This window comes from Brachycentrus maculatus, unplaced genomic scaffold (genome assembly GCF_059751285.1).
Source record: "Brachycentrus maculatus isolate JH-2025_06_01 unplaced genomic scaffold, ASM5975128v1 h1tg000147l, whole genome shotgun sequence".
NCBI classification, from domain to species: Eukaryota; Metazoa; Arthropoda; class Insecta; order Trichoptera; family Brachycentridae; genus Brachycentrus; species Brachycentrus maculatus.
This window is the reverse complement of record NW_028280900.1, coordinates 1,490,161-1,503,969: the sequence shown is the minus strand read 5'-3', so window position 1 is coordinate 1,503,969 and position 13,809 is coordinate 1,490,161. Positions and strand designations below refer to the sequence as shown.

Sequence of the window (13,809 nt, the reverse complement as noted above, 5' to 3'; positions counted from 1 at the left end):
CTTTTTTTAGGACTATGTCCTGTCATCCGGTCCGCTCCTGGGAGGTGGAAGACTATCAACGACAGCTATCTCTCCATCGTTGAGGTGGTCTTCCTGGGGGTCTGATCCCGCTTATGCTGCTGTCCCCTGCTATCCTCACCACTCGATCCGAACTCGCTCTTCCCACATGATTTCTCCAGAAACGTCTTCTTTCTCTTCCCCATCGCACAACATCTTCAACAACTGACCACACAAATTGTGTAGGACATGCCATAAAAAATCTATGGTCTGGTAAAATTATATAAAATATCTATGGAAATAATTGACATGGTTTTGTGAGTTGATAGCGAGTGTTCATGCTGATAATAATTTTAAATGACTTGAGATAACAGGGTATTCTGTTTACATTTTAAATAGCATTTTTGCGGCGTTATATTTAATACAGGAGTGTTATTACACTTGTGTTATTACATACAAAGTTTAGTGGCTTTTAAAAAATAATATTTTTTTCGGTAGAACGACAATACAAGTTCATTAATCTCGTGATAATCTGATTCATCGCATAAAGTGGTGACAAATAGTCATGATCATTAAAGACTTTGTTCAGTTATCCATTAAATGTGCGAGAATGAGGGCATTTACGATCCTTTGTGTCGTTTTGACATTTTCAAATGCTCTTGCTTACGACAGAGAGGTAGTTATATGTTTATTTATTTATTTACAATACAGAGGAACATCACTATTTTTTTCAATTTAAATTAAACAAAAATAAAACGAGTACTGTCTTGTACAAGACAGTACTCGATCAAGAGCAGAATGGCGAATATTACGTAGTGTACATTGTGATTACGTAAACCAGCCAATGACAGGTCGTAAACCCTGTAAATGCCCAGATATCTATCTATTATTTTTATTGCAGCTCCATTCAGATATGAACCCTCAGTGTATCGATTGCAACAGCAAAAATATTACTCTTTTGTATGTGAGAGCAATCGGGGAAAATGACACCATACACGGCATCTGGGACTTCACATACGGAAAGCCTACAATTGTGTTTGCGTTGACTGAAAATAATAACACTTTGGATATAAAATGGCAAGATGGGTTGCCACAATCCATTGCATTCGCTGATCAACCAAAATATAGCTTTGGAGTGGTTATTGACAAGGTTAGTAGAAAATATTTAATCATCTACTTCTAGCCGTTATCCGCACCCCAATGGTGCATAGAGCGCTGCATCATATAAACGCAGTGTTATCTTGAAGGAAAGGTGATCAGCCCCCCGGTTCAGGTACCAGTCCAGGGTAATATTGAATAAATATTAGATTGAAAAAATCACTTATATTTATTTGACCCCCCCCTTTGAGATCAAACCCGGGACCTCCAGAAGGGTAGCCAAGCGTGCAGACCATTTCACTACGGAGGCAGAGGATTTAATTATACTAGATTACAATTTCAATACAATATTTTTTTATTATTTTATAATAGAAATATTTGTGTTAATAAAAAAAACACAAATATTTCTCTTTTTTGATAAAAAAAGGAAAGATTTCTGGCCAATATATGTATATCTATATTTTTTTTTAAAGAGAAATATTTGTGTATTTATTATTTACACAAATATTTCAATTTCATACTATTTCTGTGAGCCTAAGCGGCTCATTATGTATTAGAAATAGGTATCAAATTGTGATAGAGTGGGTTCGAACTGAGAAACTCCGCGTCCGAAAGAGTCCGCGACACTAACCACGGAACCATAACCCGACACAATTACAATTTTTTTTAATTATGTTTATAACCGTGTCTTTTTTTGTCTGTAATCATTTATTTTCATGAATTTTTACAATGTTTTATTTTGTACATCAGATTTGGGAGTTTAGTGATGTGAACAATACGGGCGTAATCAACCCGGCCAACGAGACATTAACTAAAGCATTCAACACAAAAGGAATGCAGTGGGAACGCCTGGATCTGGTAGAAGAAGAAGGACAAGTTATGGTGGAAGTCAGGGCCAAGTATTTTGGTCAGGGGACCGACAAACGTGCGGGAAATATCACTCTTAAGGTATATCTATCTTTTTGACATTTTTTTTATTTTTTTGTTTGTATACATTTATTTAAATCACAATTTATACATATTAATAACTTTTTTTTTTTTGCAGAGACCCACCAAGCCACCTTGTGTGTCTTGTCGGTGGAGTTCTTTTTTAATACATTTTTATTGTTTTTAACAATTTTAACCTAATATAGACACAAAAAAGAGAAAAAAATTAAGAATATAAACATTTTACAATTTTCATAAAATTAACTCTTGATCATTTACCCATTCCTTTATTTTGCCTTTGTTCCATATTTTATTTTGACCTCTAACATCCGTCGGCAACAAATTGAAAATGTTCGGAACGATATATTGCAGTGTTCGACTCCCATATTTATTGTTAATTTTTGGGACTATCAAACCTTCGTTGTGTGTAAATCGTGTATCATGGTTGTGTAAGGATTTCGATATTTTTGTCTAGTTTTTTGTTCAACGATGATACTCATCCCCAATATTCCATGTACCGGCAGTAATTTTAAATGTTTATATATCAAAATTGGATTGTCCCTTTGATTATATATATGACTGGGCACAATTTATTTGATTATGGAATATTGCAGATTTTGAACCATAATTTAAGGATATTCTTTGCATTTTAAATAAATGGTTTAAAAAAACTATTTTTTAGTTCCAAATTAGTGACACATTTGTTACAAATTATTGGGAGTATCTCTTCATGAAATTTCACAGATAAAAATGAAAATAAGCCATTTTCCCAAGTACAGAAAAAACAATAGCCCAAAATTTATAAAAATATATAAATAAAATAAATATATTTTATTTTTATATTGAACTGGCATTTACTTGTAAAATTCCATAATCGATCACTTTTAATATGAATCTAATTGCCATTTATGATTCTACGGGATTTATTCATTTTTGTGATTGCTGTTTTCTTTTGTGAGTTCAGGCTTGAGAAGAAACAAATTTTATACTTACATATGTGTATCTGTTTTTTTCTTATACTCTTTGATAATGCAAAATGGAACAAGTGTCACCTAAATGAAGTCAGTTGAATCATAAATCGTGTTTTGATTATATTAATAATTATTTAAAAAATCTTTTACATATTTTTTCTTCTTAATTATGTTACAATACAAAAAATTTCTTTTCTGAAAAAATACCTTTTTTCTCTCTACAGTACGTGACAATACGAATTTATTTACTTAAGATATATGAGATGCATATTTCTCCCTTGTGACTATGTAAAGTTTTAATTCAATTCTAGCCTTTCTGCTCTCATTTACTCTGAAATTTATGGGCTTTTTCAATATTATTTTTGCTTTCAAATGCTACTTTTATACACGGATGCTGATTACTCAAACAAACACGTGATAGTGTCCGATTAGCTCACATTACAATGTCATTAATTAACAGCAATCGTTTTATCTCTTTAGATGGATTTGTATCCCTACACATCGTATGCGTTCGAGTTGCCCCATTTGATCCATTCTGCCAACTCCACACTTGTCGATATTATACTACAAAACATGACGATATCTAAAGAATTTAACAAGTCCCGATTTGCGTTGGAGTTGCTGTTTATAAGTACTGAAAAGATTGGTGGATCAATGTACGTCAACATTAGAAAAGGGTTGGATGATGAACATACTCCAGGGATATTTGAGGTAAATATATACACTTTTGACAGGTGCCGTAGTGTAGTTGGGAAGACGCTGGACTGCAAAACTGGCTTTGTGGGCTCGATTTCCGCCAATTGCAAGATGAATTCACGAAAGATTTATTTTCACTTGGTCTGAGTGTTTGTGATAAATTTTTCACATCTACCTTTCCTATCCTTATTATCCTACCTGCAGACAAGCCCCTAAAAGTAAGCTTTGCGAGTTATTCTTTTTTTCTAAAAATACATATGTATATCCATAACATAATCATCATCTTCATGTAAAAAACATCAATTACTCAGTCTCGAAGATCGTCGTTTGTTATTGGATTTGGGAATCCTCCAGGATATAATCAGTGGACGTTTCGATAGTCCGGTTTTGACTTCCGAAATAACGTATAATGTACCCGGCTACCGTACCTGTCACACGTCACAATCTTTATTCAGAGTACCTGTCCTAGGAACTAATTATGCGCAGAGTTCACCTATGTTTTGAATGGCTAGTGAGTACAACTCACGTTTTACCCAAGTTGATATTTTCAATTGTAGAAAATCTGTGTTGAAAAGTGGAATGGTGAGCATATCGACCTCTCAGGATCTTTAAAAACTATGTAAAAACATTGTAATCATTACTCTGCACGGATAGGCGAAAATTATTGAGCAACTTATTTAAATGAGGTCATTCTTTCAATAATGCGACTAACTTTGCAATTAGTCATATTTTTGGTACATACAAAACAAAGAATTCAAAGATTCCATTTGTGTGAAAAAAAATGTTGTATTTAAATGAAATCATCAAATGTTTACAAACAACAAACTCGTGACAGGCACCATGTGCATTCAGTTTATCATTGACACACATACCGCACTATCTTTTCATGGTTCATAGGTCACTATAATTATGATAATTCATTACTCGACAGAGTACTTTGTATAATTTTATTTATAATTATTCAGACGAGCTTCTGAATCTAGATCAGAGGTTCCCAACTTTTTTAAGGTCATTGCCCCTCATTGAGAATGTGTTTTCCAGTTGCTCACCTCTCAATGAGGTTGATAAAGTTTTTCACATTGTTTTCATCTTCAATCCATCTTCCTTTTATTTCAAAATTTCCATCCTACCTTTCTTTCATCGCCAAAGTTTTTAAATCAACCTCCAAGACTCCTGATCACTCCTCAAACGACTTCAATAACTCACTGGGTAGCAATATTGCTCACATTGGGAATCAATGATCTAGATCAGCGGTGAGGAACCTGCAGCCTTAAGGATGCATGCTGCCTCTTGGCTACTCTGATACTCTGAAGGCCTTTTGACTTTGCACCAATTGAAAAAATGTTTCCTAGTAGAATCAGATAAATGATTGTGGCCTTTAGAAATGAAAAGGATCTAGATAAATAAAAAATGTCAAGATTTTATTGATGTCTCAATATAGATAAAGAAGGTTATTGAGATATCGCTCACTCCTTTCAACAACGTCATATATCAAAAAACTTGATTTTTCAGGACATCGTTTAAAAATATAATGTAATTTATTAAAAATAAATATCAAGCAACTTATTGAACTTTTTACTGTCCAACAGATCTTTTTAGGTAAAACCTTAATGTTTTTTCATTTGACAAATTTTTAGTTTATTTAAAAAAAATATTAAACAATACCTTTTTTTCAAAATGCAAATACAACACTATCTGCCCTGTAGCGGGTAAATGTTTAGTTTAAAATGTGCCGCTTTTGCTGTACATTTTCTGGGCATTTCGAAAACATGCTCAACTGAAAATTTACGATTTTTGATATATGACGTTGTTGAAAGGAGTGAGCGAAATGCATATGAAAATGTAGGTATATGCAGGGCTTTACATGACTGGTTTTGCATAATTTTACACAATGTGTTACATTCACCATTCTTCTAACCTTAAACATATTACTAAAATTTCGAAACATGTGAATAAAAATTGACTTCCGTATTCCCATCTCAATAAACATCTTTATCTGTGCTGAGATATCAATAAAAATCTTCATATAAATAGCTCCTAGGTGGGGTACTGTCCAACATTTGTGAATGTGATTATAATCCAGGATTCGGATCTCATACACTAATAAAAGAGGTTCTGCTCAATAATAAAGCTTCTTTTCATCTCACCAATAGATGTCTCTAGTGAAATTCTAGTGATTCAAGAACACATTTCGAAATTGGTTCAGAACTTCCAAGAATTTGAGTATTGTGGTTGTCAATAATGGGTAGAATTGGTGAATGTTACATGTGTGTAAAGTGATCACTTAAACCAGCCTATGACGGTCGTCAACCCCGTAAAATACCCAGACTTCCATATTCTTCTTCATCTTTGATAAGATATCAAAAAATAATTTGTGTATAAAGATTTAGATTCTCGAAAAAGTGTGATTTTTAATCTCATTTTCAACATAAATATTTCCAGATCATCGAGCTGTCCACTCCGGAGACTATCACAAGGGGAGATGGTGGATTTGTCCAGTTCCGCCCGGTTTCCTACACGCAAGCTGTACGCGATGTTTCCACTTCCACAGAAGTCCACATGGGAAACCTGTTTGAGGATGAAATCCAACCAAACACCACTGCCGACATAATATACGGCAAGTTTGCTGGATGCATCCTGCTCAAAGAGAAAGTGTTCATATCCTTGGGAGGCAAAGGAGATGGATATTACGAGAGGTCCCGTTATAACATTTGGTGAGTATTTCTGACTTCCCCCTATATATAACTCAACACAGATAAGAAGTCTTTTGAGGTAGGAATATGGAAGTCACACTACGCATATTTTGGAAACTGCACAAGATATGTAGTACACTTTTTTGTATGTACTTGTGAGGAAAATGCCAGCAAAAAATATTGTTTTCGGGGCAGACTTATAAATTGCCGAGACATGATATTTACCCCTACTGAGCACTAACTACCACATGGAAACGATGACAAAAAATCTATTAAAAACTTTATTCTAAAAAATGACCAAAATAGCAAATCTCTGTATCTTTTTTAAAAGTACAGTAAAAATAATTCCTCAATAGGTTGAATAAATACTTGAACACACTTGAAATATTGCGTACAACATTTTTATTGTATGTTTTCACTATTTACTTTGCATACCTAATTAATACTTGACTTCTTTTTCATGTAGGTCTTTCACAATGGGGTACGGGTCGCCACCGATGGAAGGCTTCTCTCTCTTCGTTATTCTGATTATCGCAATCGGCCTCGGGATCCCCGTGTTCCTGATGCTCGTAGGAGCCGTTTACGTCTGCGTAAAGCGAAGAAGAAAATTGGACAATGTCCCCGAAATACTCATAGAGGATTGAACACGGCGAAAATAGCGTAATTTTATCTCAATTGTGATTCCGCACGCGCTGTGATTGCACATCGTTAGGCTAGTAACACAAAAATATATCCACAAAATTAAATTGAATATAAAACAAGACTAAGAAATGTTATATAGATGTCGCAAAAGAGACAAAGTATTCTTTCATATAAAATTTATAGGGAATTTAGATCTGTCATAGCCTGGCTTAAGTTATCTCTGCATATGCATATGTAACATTCACCATTCTGGCCATTATTTAACAACCATAGTAGCTGACTTTTAGAAGTATATAAGTATGGCGTATTTCATCAACTGCTTTCATATGTCAGATAGAAATGACATCTATTGAGAATTTTTACAAGTTAATAGCTTTGGCCTTTGTACTATAGGGGAGAAATGGATTCTTATTTATATGTCACCCATCATAATTATTATTTTTTACTGACAGTTTGCAGAGAAGCGTTTGTGTTACCTAACCAGCGATTTAATGCCTTCTGTTTTAAAGCCTCAAGTACTTGCACATAGAGATGTTTTTGTGCTTATACTAAATTATATTCATATTGATGTTTTATTTTTAGATAAAGAATGGTATTATGTATTAGCAAACATAGCAAGCTCTGCGCTCCAAATTCTTTGATCTATGAGTGGAATTATAAATTAATGGAATAAATTATACAGATGACTTATGTGTAGGAGCTCAGGGTGTAGGATGTTACCGCTATATGGTTTTCCATATAGCGGTAACATCCTACAATACTTAAAATGAAGCAGGAATAGTAGGTGCTATTAATTAGGGAAGTAAAAAGAAAACAGCCGAAATAGCTACGATACTCAGGGTCTGTAAAGGCCTATATGCCTGTAAAGGTTTTCGAGATACAAGCTACTGCTAATCTGTACAAGTCCCTTGATGAAAGGCACTTTACCTAGAACCATAATCATATTTTTCCACTTTTGTGAATTATTTTTACCCTTATGGATTTTGCTAATTTATGAATAACATTCCAACATTTATGAAAACACAAAAAAGATACCACATATATTGTAAAAAAAAAAAAAATATTTGCATTTTCAACCCAATGGCCACATTTGAAATTAATTGTCATATTCTCGCCACCATTTTTTATTTTATATTATTTTATTTTACGCATATTTTTTAGAACCATTGATTTTTTCATTACAATAACAGAAACGCAAGAAAGTAACAAGCCATTAAGATAAAAAATTATCTGTCTAACCTTTGAAGAATACAACAGTTAATATTGTATGTGGTAGCTCCAAACCAAGCATTTTTTACTGTGCGTCTCTCTCACACTCCAACACAAGTGATGTAGTTTCTATTGCGATACGAGGCCCGAGTGAGATGCAAAACGTCTGGTTAATATACAGAGGAATATTTTTTATGACTTATGAAAAATAGCCTTTATGAGCTAGGAATCATTTTAATGTCAATAGTCGTTGAGAGAAATTGGCACAGACAATGTACTAACGGCTTTTAGAGGGTTTAGATATTTGTCATAAAGGTAAATGATTATGCTTTTAGGGTTGAACTACTATATTACACCTGATGTCAAGTACGAAAACTTGGGATAATATTTTACAAAAATGGCGATCTATAAATTATCCAAAATTATAATTTATTTTGTGCAGTGAGTAGTAAGAAATCATTGTATGTATAATATAAGAAGATTACATTTGACATGTAGATAACAGAATAAACCAGGCTATGACAGGTCATAAACCCTGTAAATACCCAGACTTCCACATTTTAATTTTTCTTCATCTATGTCGAGATGTCAATATGCCTAAATTTCTTACTTTGTAGTACAAGCTAACATTTTGTATGTGAAAATCATTAGCTATTTACTTTGTAAAATCTAAAATTAGTGTATCAAATATTTATCCAAATTAGAAAATACGTAACAGTATTAAACAAATTTTACAACTTTAAAAAAATGTTTGCTTTTTGCTTTGTACATTCCGTAATCTATTATTATCAATAAAAATCAAAACATGATCGTAAATAATTCTACTGAATTTATTAATTTTGCTTAACGAGGGTATTACGAAACTGTAGAACAAAATAAGATTGACATCTTTAAGTGCAGATTTGTAAAGCTGGCGAAAAAATAGATTTTGTTATTATGATACTTATGTGGCAATGAGTGACTGCCACAATATTTTTAAAATATTGCTTAGGTCTACACATTTTGTATGTCAATGTAGCTCACTTTAAAGGGTGGTTGAGCGTAAGTTAATGAGGGACGTGTCTGTATTCCGCTCGCGTAACATATTTATTGCGACAGCATATTGAATATTGAAATATATTGAATTTCCGATAAAATAAAGAAGAAATGTAAACGCTCACCTACAATATTATTGTGTTTTTATGAATTACTTTCACGCATGCACGTAATAATTTTTAAATATAAAGTATTATACACTAATAATATGTAATAAAATCAATATTTTACTAAAGAGTAAGAGTGACACAGTCCCGAGTTATACTCATAAGCTTTAACGAAAATTCAACAGATGTCACTATATACCTCAAATATTGCAATATAATAAGCAAAAAACAGTCTCCCACTACAGCGGTAAAATTTTTGGTAATTGTGATTCTTCTCCTGCAAATGGAAAACTGAGGACTGTAAAATTTCCTGCGTAAGATGTGCTAAGATTTTTGTTTTTGGTAGACAATGGAATAAAATATGACTGCGTGTGCGTGTGCAAAAATATGCAGCAGAAAGTAGAATCTGCTGGTACTATTTTGTTAAATTTGGTCTACAAATAGACATTGCCTGGCCGCCATCTTATTTACTTATGTTTTTGATAATATTTAGATTCATTTCAAATTTCCAAAGTTATTTAAGAATCATTTAAACAAATAACCAAACGCTGTCTACTTATTTTTTTCCCTGCGTTTTCATTTGTTTTCACACATTTTATTCAATTCATAAGCCTGTTGAAACATAACGCTGTAGTAAAGAGAAGCTAATCCGTCCACTGTAATTTACTGTTATTTTGAGGCTAGGAAGAAAATATCCACACAAGAATTAGTTTATAGTCTATATTTGTAATCGAAGTATATTATATTTTTGATCTCTATATGAAAGAAACAGTTCCTTAAATAGGAAAAAGAGTACAATATATTTTTTAAATGTAAATAATTATTTTACCGTTAATATGAAAGATGAGAATTTTTGCTTCTAGATATAATATTCCGCAAATGCAATATATTTTTATCAATGTAAATTTTGAACTAGAAAAAATACATTACATCCGTACACACAAAAATCTGACAAGAAAACAATGTATATCACGTATGTAATTTATAATCTGATACACATCGATTCTGTTAAAATTTGTATGAATTATGTTATAAGTAGAAATAATGCAATATATTTTACTGTAATATTATAATAAATAATTAAATAAAAGACATTGTTGTAATGGAAAAAAACTGTTTTATTATGTAATTTGATTGAGTCATCTGTTACCCGAAAAATAAAAAAAGAAATAAACATTTGTTGGTAAAAATTGTCATACCTATTTCGTGCAAAACCGTTTCGAAGGTAGTCAGTCAGGTAACGGTAAAAAATACATAATGTTAAGAAAGAATATGAAGAAGAAAAAAAATAGCACATTCATTCTGCGAATGAATAAAAGCCCTTCATATGTAGCTGGGACAAAAGCGGATCGGTAATACGCAAAACAATGTAAATATGGAAAAAAAACTGATTCCATATAATCCAAATTAAATGTCGTCACTGAGTAGCATTTGAAATTCAAAAGTATCGTAATGGAAACAAACTAAAAGATCTACTATCAAAAGATTCGTAAAAAAATATCTCGTCATCGATGAGAAAATTATTCTCATTTTAAAATCTGTCAGGGTTTATTTTACGCCATACTTTCCCAGATGGCCTTTCTGTCAAATTTGAAATGCATCCAGGATTTTGCGTAGTAATTAGTAGGTGAACAAGAACTATCTATGGCGGGTGTATTTTGCTTGTCGATAGCTTGATGCCCAAAATTGCTGTTGGTGAACAACTGCCGTTTGAAATTGCCTTTTTTATCTTTCTTTCCAGTGTTTGTTACATTCTTCTGATTGGAATTATTTTTAGGCTTGAATACATTACTCTCTTGGTATTCGGATATTTCCTTCTGCAATCCCTGCGTTATACTTTTGTTTCTGTTTTTCCCTGATGAAACTTCAATGTCACCCATAGATTTGTGTCGTAATCTCTTGGAATTGCTGCTATTCTTTTGGGTTTTCTCGGCAACCCAACGCTTCAACCTCTTCACGAACGGAAGGACCATAAAGAAAGCGTTAGGACTGACTCCCATCTTCAATTTCGGAGTCATGTCCTTCCGATTTGAAGGCAGATCAGCAATCGGAAACCATTCGCACGCTTTGATTTCATTCCTTGTCCTGTAAAGTGTAAATTATACAACAATTATACTGAATTCATTTCTTGATGCATTTATTAAAATATAATAAGAATCACCTCGGTTGGAATTTGGTGCTCTGCGGAACGTAGCCAATAATATAAAGTCGCACTATCTGGTCATGTATGGCAGATTCTATAAAATCATTTTTGTTTATATGACTGGTAATGTCAAATCCAGTTTCTTCCAGCACCTGAAAAATAAATCTTATAAATTTCCACCATTTTATATACACTAAACTTTTAATTTAAAGGGACACCACTCGATGCAATGTTATGTAGTAAATGCATTAAATTATGAAAGTCTGTGTATTTATAGGGCTAATGGCCTGTCATTGACCGGTTTATACGATCGCTTTGTGTGAACGGCGAAATAATTAGGAAAAAATCCCACACGCATTCATGCAGGTCTCTGATAACTCACTAAACAATTTACACATTTCGACCGTTAATTGCCATGAGATATTTAAAAAATAATCTAAGACACATTTGTTAATTTTGATTATGTATTTTAAAAGAATCTAAGACACTAAATCTTGCTTGACCCTATGTTTTCTAATATGATTTATAAAAATTTAGAATTGGTGTAATTTTTTATTTCATAAAAAACAGTAAAATAAAATTTCAACTTGACTTTTATTATTGTTAGTTTAAGAATAAACAATGTGTCATATAATATCAAAGAGAGACGTCCTTAGGGTAGTGTTTTTAAAGAAATCAGTTTACAAATCAAATAAAATTATTGTCATTTTACCAATTACAATTTATTCCACTCTTTTAGTACTCAAAATTAGAATTTTTAATGTTTTCCCGGATAGTGACATACCTCTCGGCAAGCGCAGTGCCACGGTTCTTCATCCTCATTGACCTTCCCTTTGGGAAACCCCCACGAAGCCTTGGTCCAGAAGGATTGCACCAGGAGTACATGGGTGAGCTCCTCATTGAGGAGGATGGCTCCGAACGTCGGCACCGACTGTTTGTACTCCCTCCAGTGGTCCAGGATATTCTCCAAGTTTGGACGATGCTTTTGAAGGAATGGGATATGCTGAAAAAAACAAAAGTCACTGAATGTTATTGTTTAAACAAAATTCCAATAATCAATTCAGCTATGTATTATAAACAACATTTTGAGTGTGACCAAATACTCGTTCACAAAATCTGGATTATCTCCAATTACAGGAGTTATTTTCATGTTATTAAAATTTAAAAAGAGAGTTTCTGCTCAATAAAAAGCTTCTTTTCATCTCACCAATAGATGTCTCTAGTGAAGTTTCTAGTGATTCAAAATTGGTTCATATATATAGAACTTCCAAGAATTTGAGTAGTGTGGTTGGGTAAAATTGGTGAATGTTACACATGTGTAAAGTGATCACTTAAACCAGCCTATGACAGTCGTCAGTTCGGAAAATGCCCAGACTTCCATATTCTTCTTCATCTTTGATGTGATGTCAAAAAATAATATGTATTATAAAGTTTATTGATTAGCGACCACTGAATCCATTTATTGAATTATATAGGAGATGAAAGAAACATTAAGAATCAAGCATTTTTTGAGTTACTGACTTCTTTTGTACTAAGTATTAATTAAAATAACGGTATGTTTTGTAATCAACGACATCTTAAAATTGAGGTAATATAGTTATAAGTTTAGTAAGGATAAACAAACCTGGAATATATGTGCAGAAAATTCTTTCATTCCACACGGATACACATGCGCAGTCTCATCAGTGCAGTAAAAATCCAAATAAAACCAGTGTGCCAATTCTATTTGAAAGCATATTCGGACCAAATTCGTTCGTTCTTCTTCAGGAACATTGATAATGAATCGACTAAAAACAACAGTTTGCGAAAGATGAGTTTTTAAGATCTTTAATGTGAATATTTATTCAATGGAAATGGAAGACAATAATGAATTAAGATTTGTTAACTTTACCTGCTGAGATCATCTAAAATTTCCATTGGTATCGAATGCTGTGACACTTTAATGGGCCCCATCGTTTCTTGTTTATTGTCCATCTCCAATGAAGGCAGGTTTTGCGTCCAAATAAAATATTGTTATCATGTAAATGTAGGTAGAGTATCATACACAACTAAGCATGACAGAAGTCTGACGTTTTCAAAATCAAAATACTTCCAGTCTATTCTTATTGTAACTGTTATTTATAAAGGTATATCACATTTCGTTTTATAAACAACAAAACAAGAGTTTTTGTTTTGAGGTTGTAAGAATATATGGAAATTGATCTGTCAAATTTTTAAGGCTAATTATTATGCGACGCGTCAAAATCTATTATTTATTGACAGTTCTTACGCACAACATTTAGGGAAAACTA

The 13,809-nt window shown here is 32.7% G+C and overlaps 2 protein-coding genes across 3 annotated transcripts; one reads left to right on the top strand and one right to left on the bottom strand.

Annotated features, from left to right (window-relative positions):
• The first annotated feature begins 303 nt into the window (after positions 1-303).
• LOC148308830 (glycosylated lysosomal membrane protein A-like) lies at positions 304-10,488 on the top strand. Of its 2 annotated transcripts, XR_015837634.1 has the most exons (7): positions 304-673; positions 899-1,147; positions 1,846-2,043; positions 3,474-3,704; positions 6,132-6,403; positions 6,849-7,629; positions 7,767-10,488. XR_015837634.1 is itself a non-coding variant. In XM_088261113.1 (6 exons), the coding sequence occupies exons 1-6, from the start codon at positions 563-565 to the stop codon at positions 7,024-7,026; spliced, it is 1,239 nt and encodes a 412-aa protein (XP_088117239.1). In that variant the 5' UTR covers positions 304-562; the 3' UTR covers positions 7,027-7,754. The 2 variants fall into 2 exon arrangements, 1 of the variants encoding a protein (XP_088117239.1); XM_088261113.1 differs by lacking the exon at positions 7,767-10,488 and having other exon boundaries at positions 6,849-7,754.
• Positions 10,473-13,725, bottom strand: DCP2 (decapping mRNA 2). The gene is made up of 5 exons (XM_088261114.1): positions 13,410-13,725; positions 13,143-13,305; positions 12,303-12,521; positions 11,537-11,670; positions 10,473-11,460 (listed from the first exon to the last, which is right to left on the bottom strand). The coding sequence occupies exons 1-5, from the start codon at positions 13,490-13,492 to the stop codon at positions 10,929-10,931; spliced, it is 1,131 nt and encodes a 376-aa protein (XP_088117240.1). The 5' UTR covers positions 13,493-13,725; the 3' UTR covers positions 10,473-10,928.
• Between the last annotated feature and the right edge of the window lie 84 nt (positions 13,726-13,809).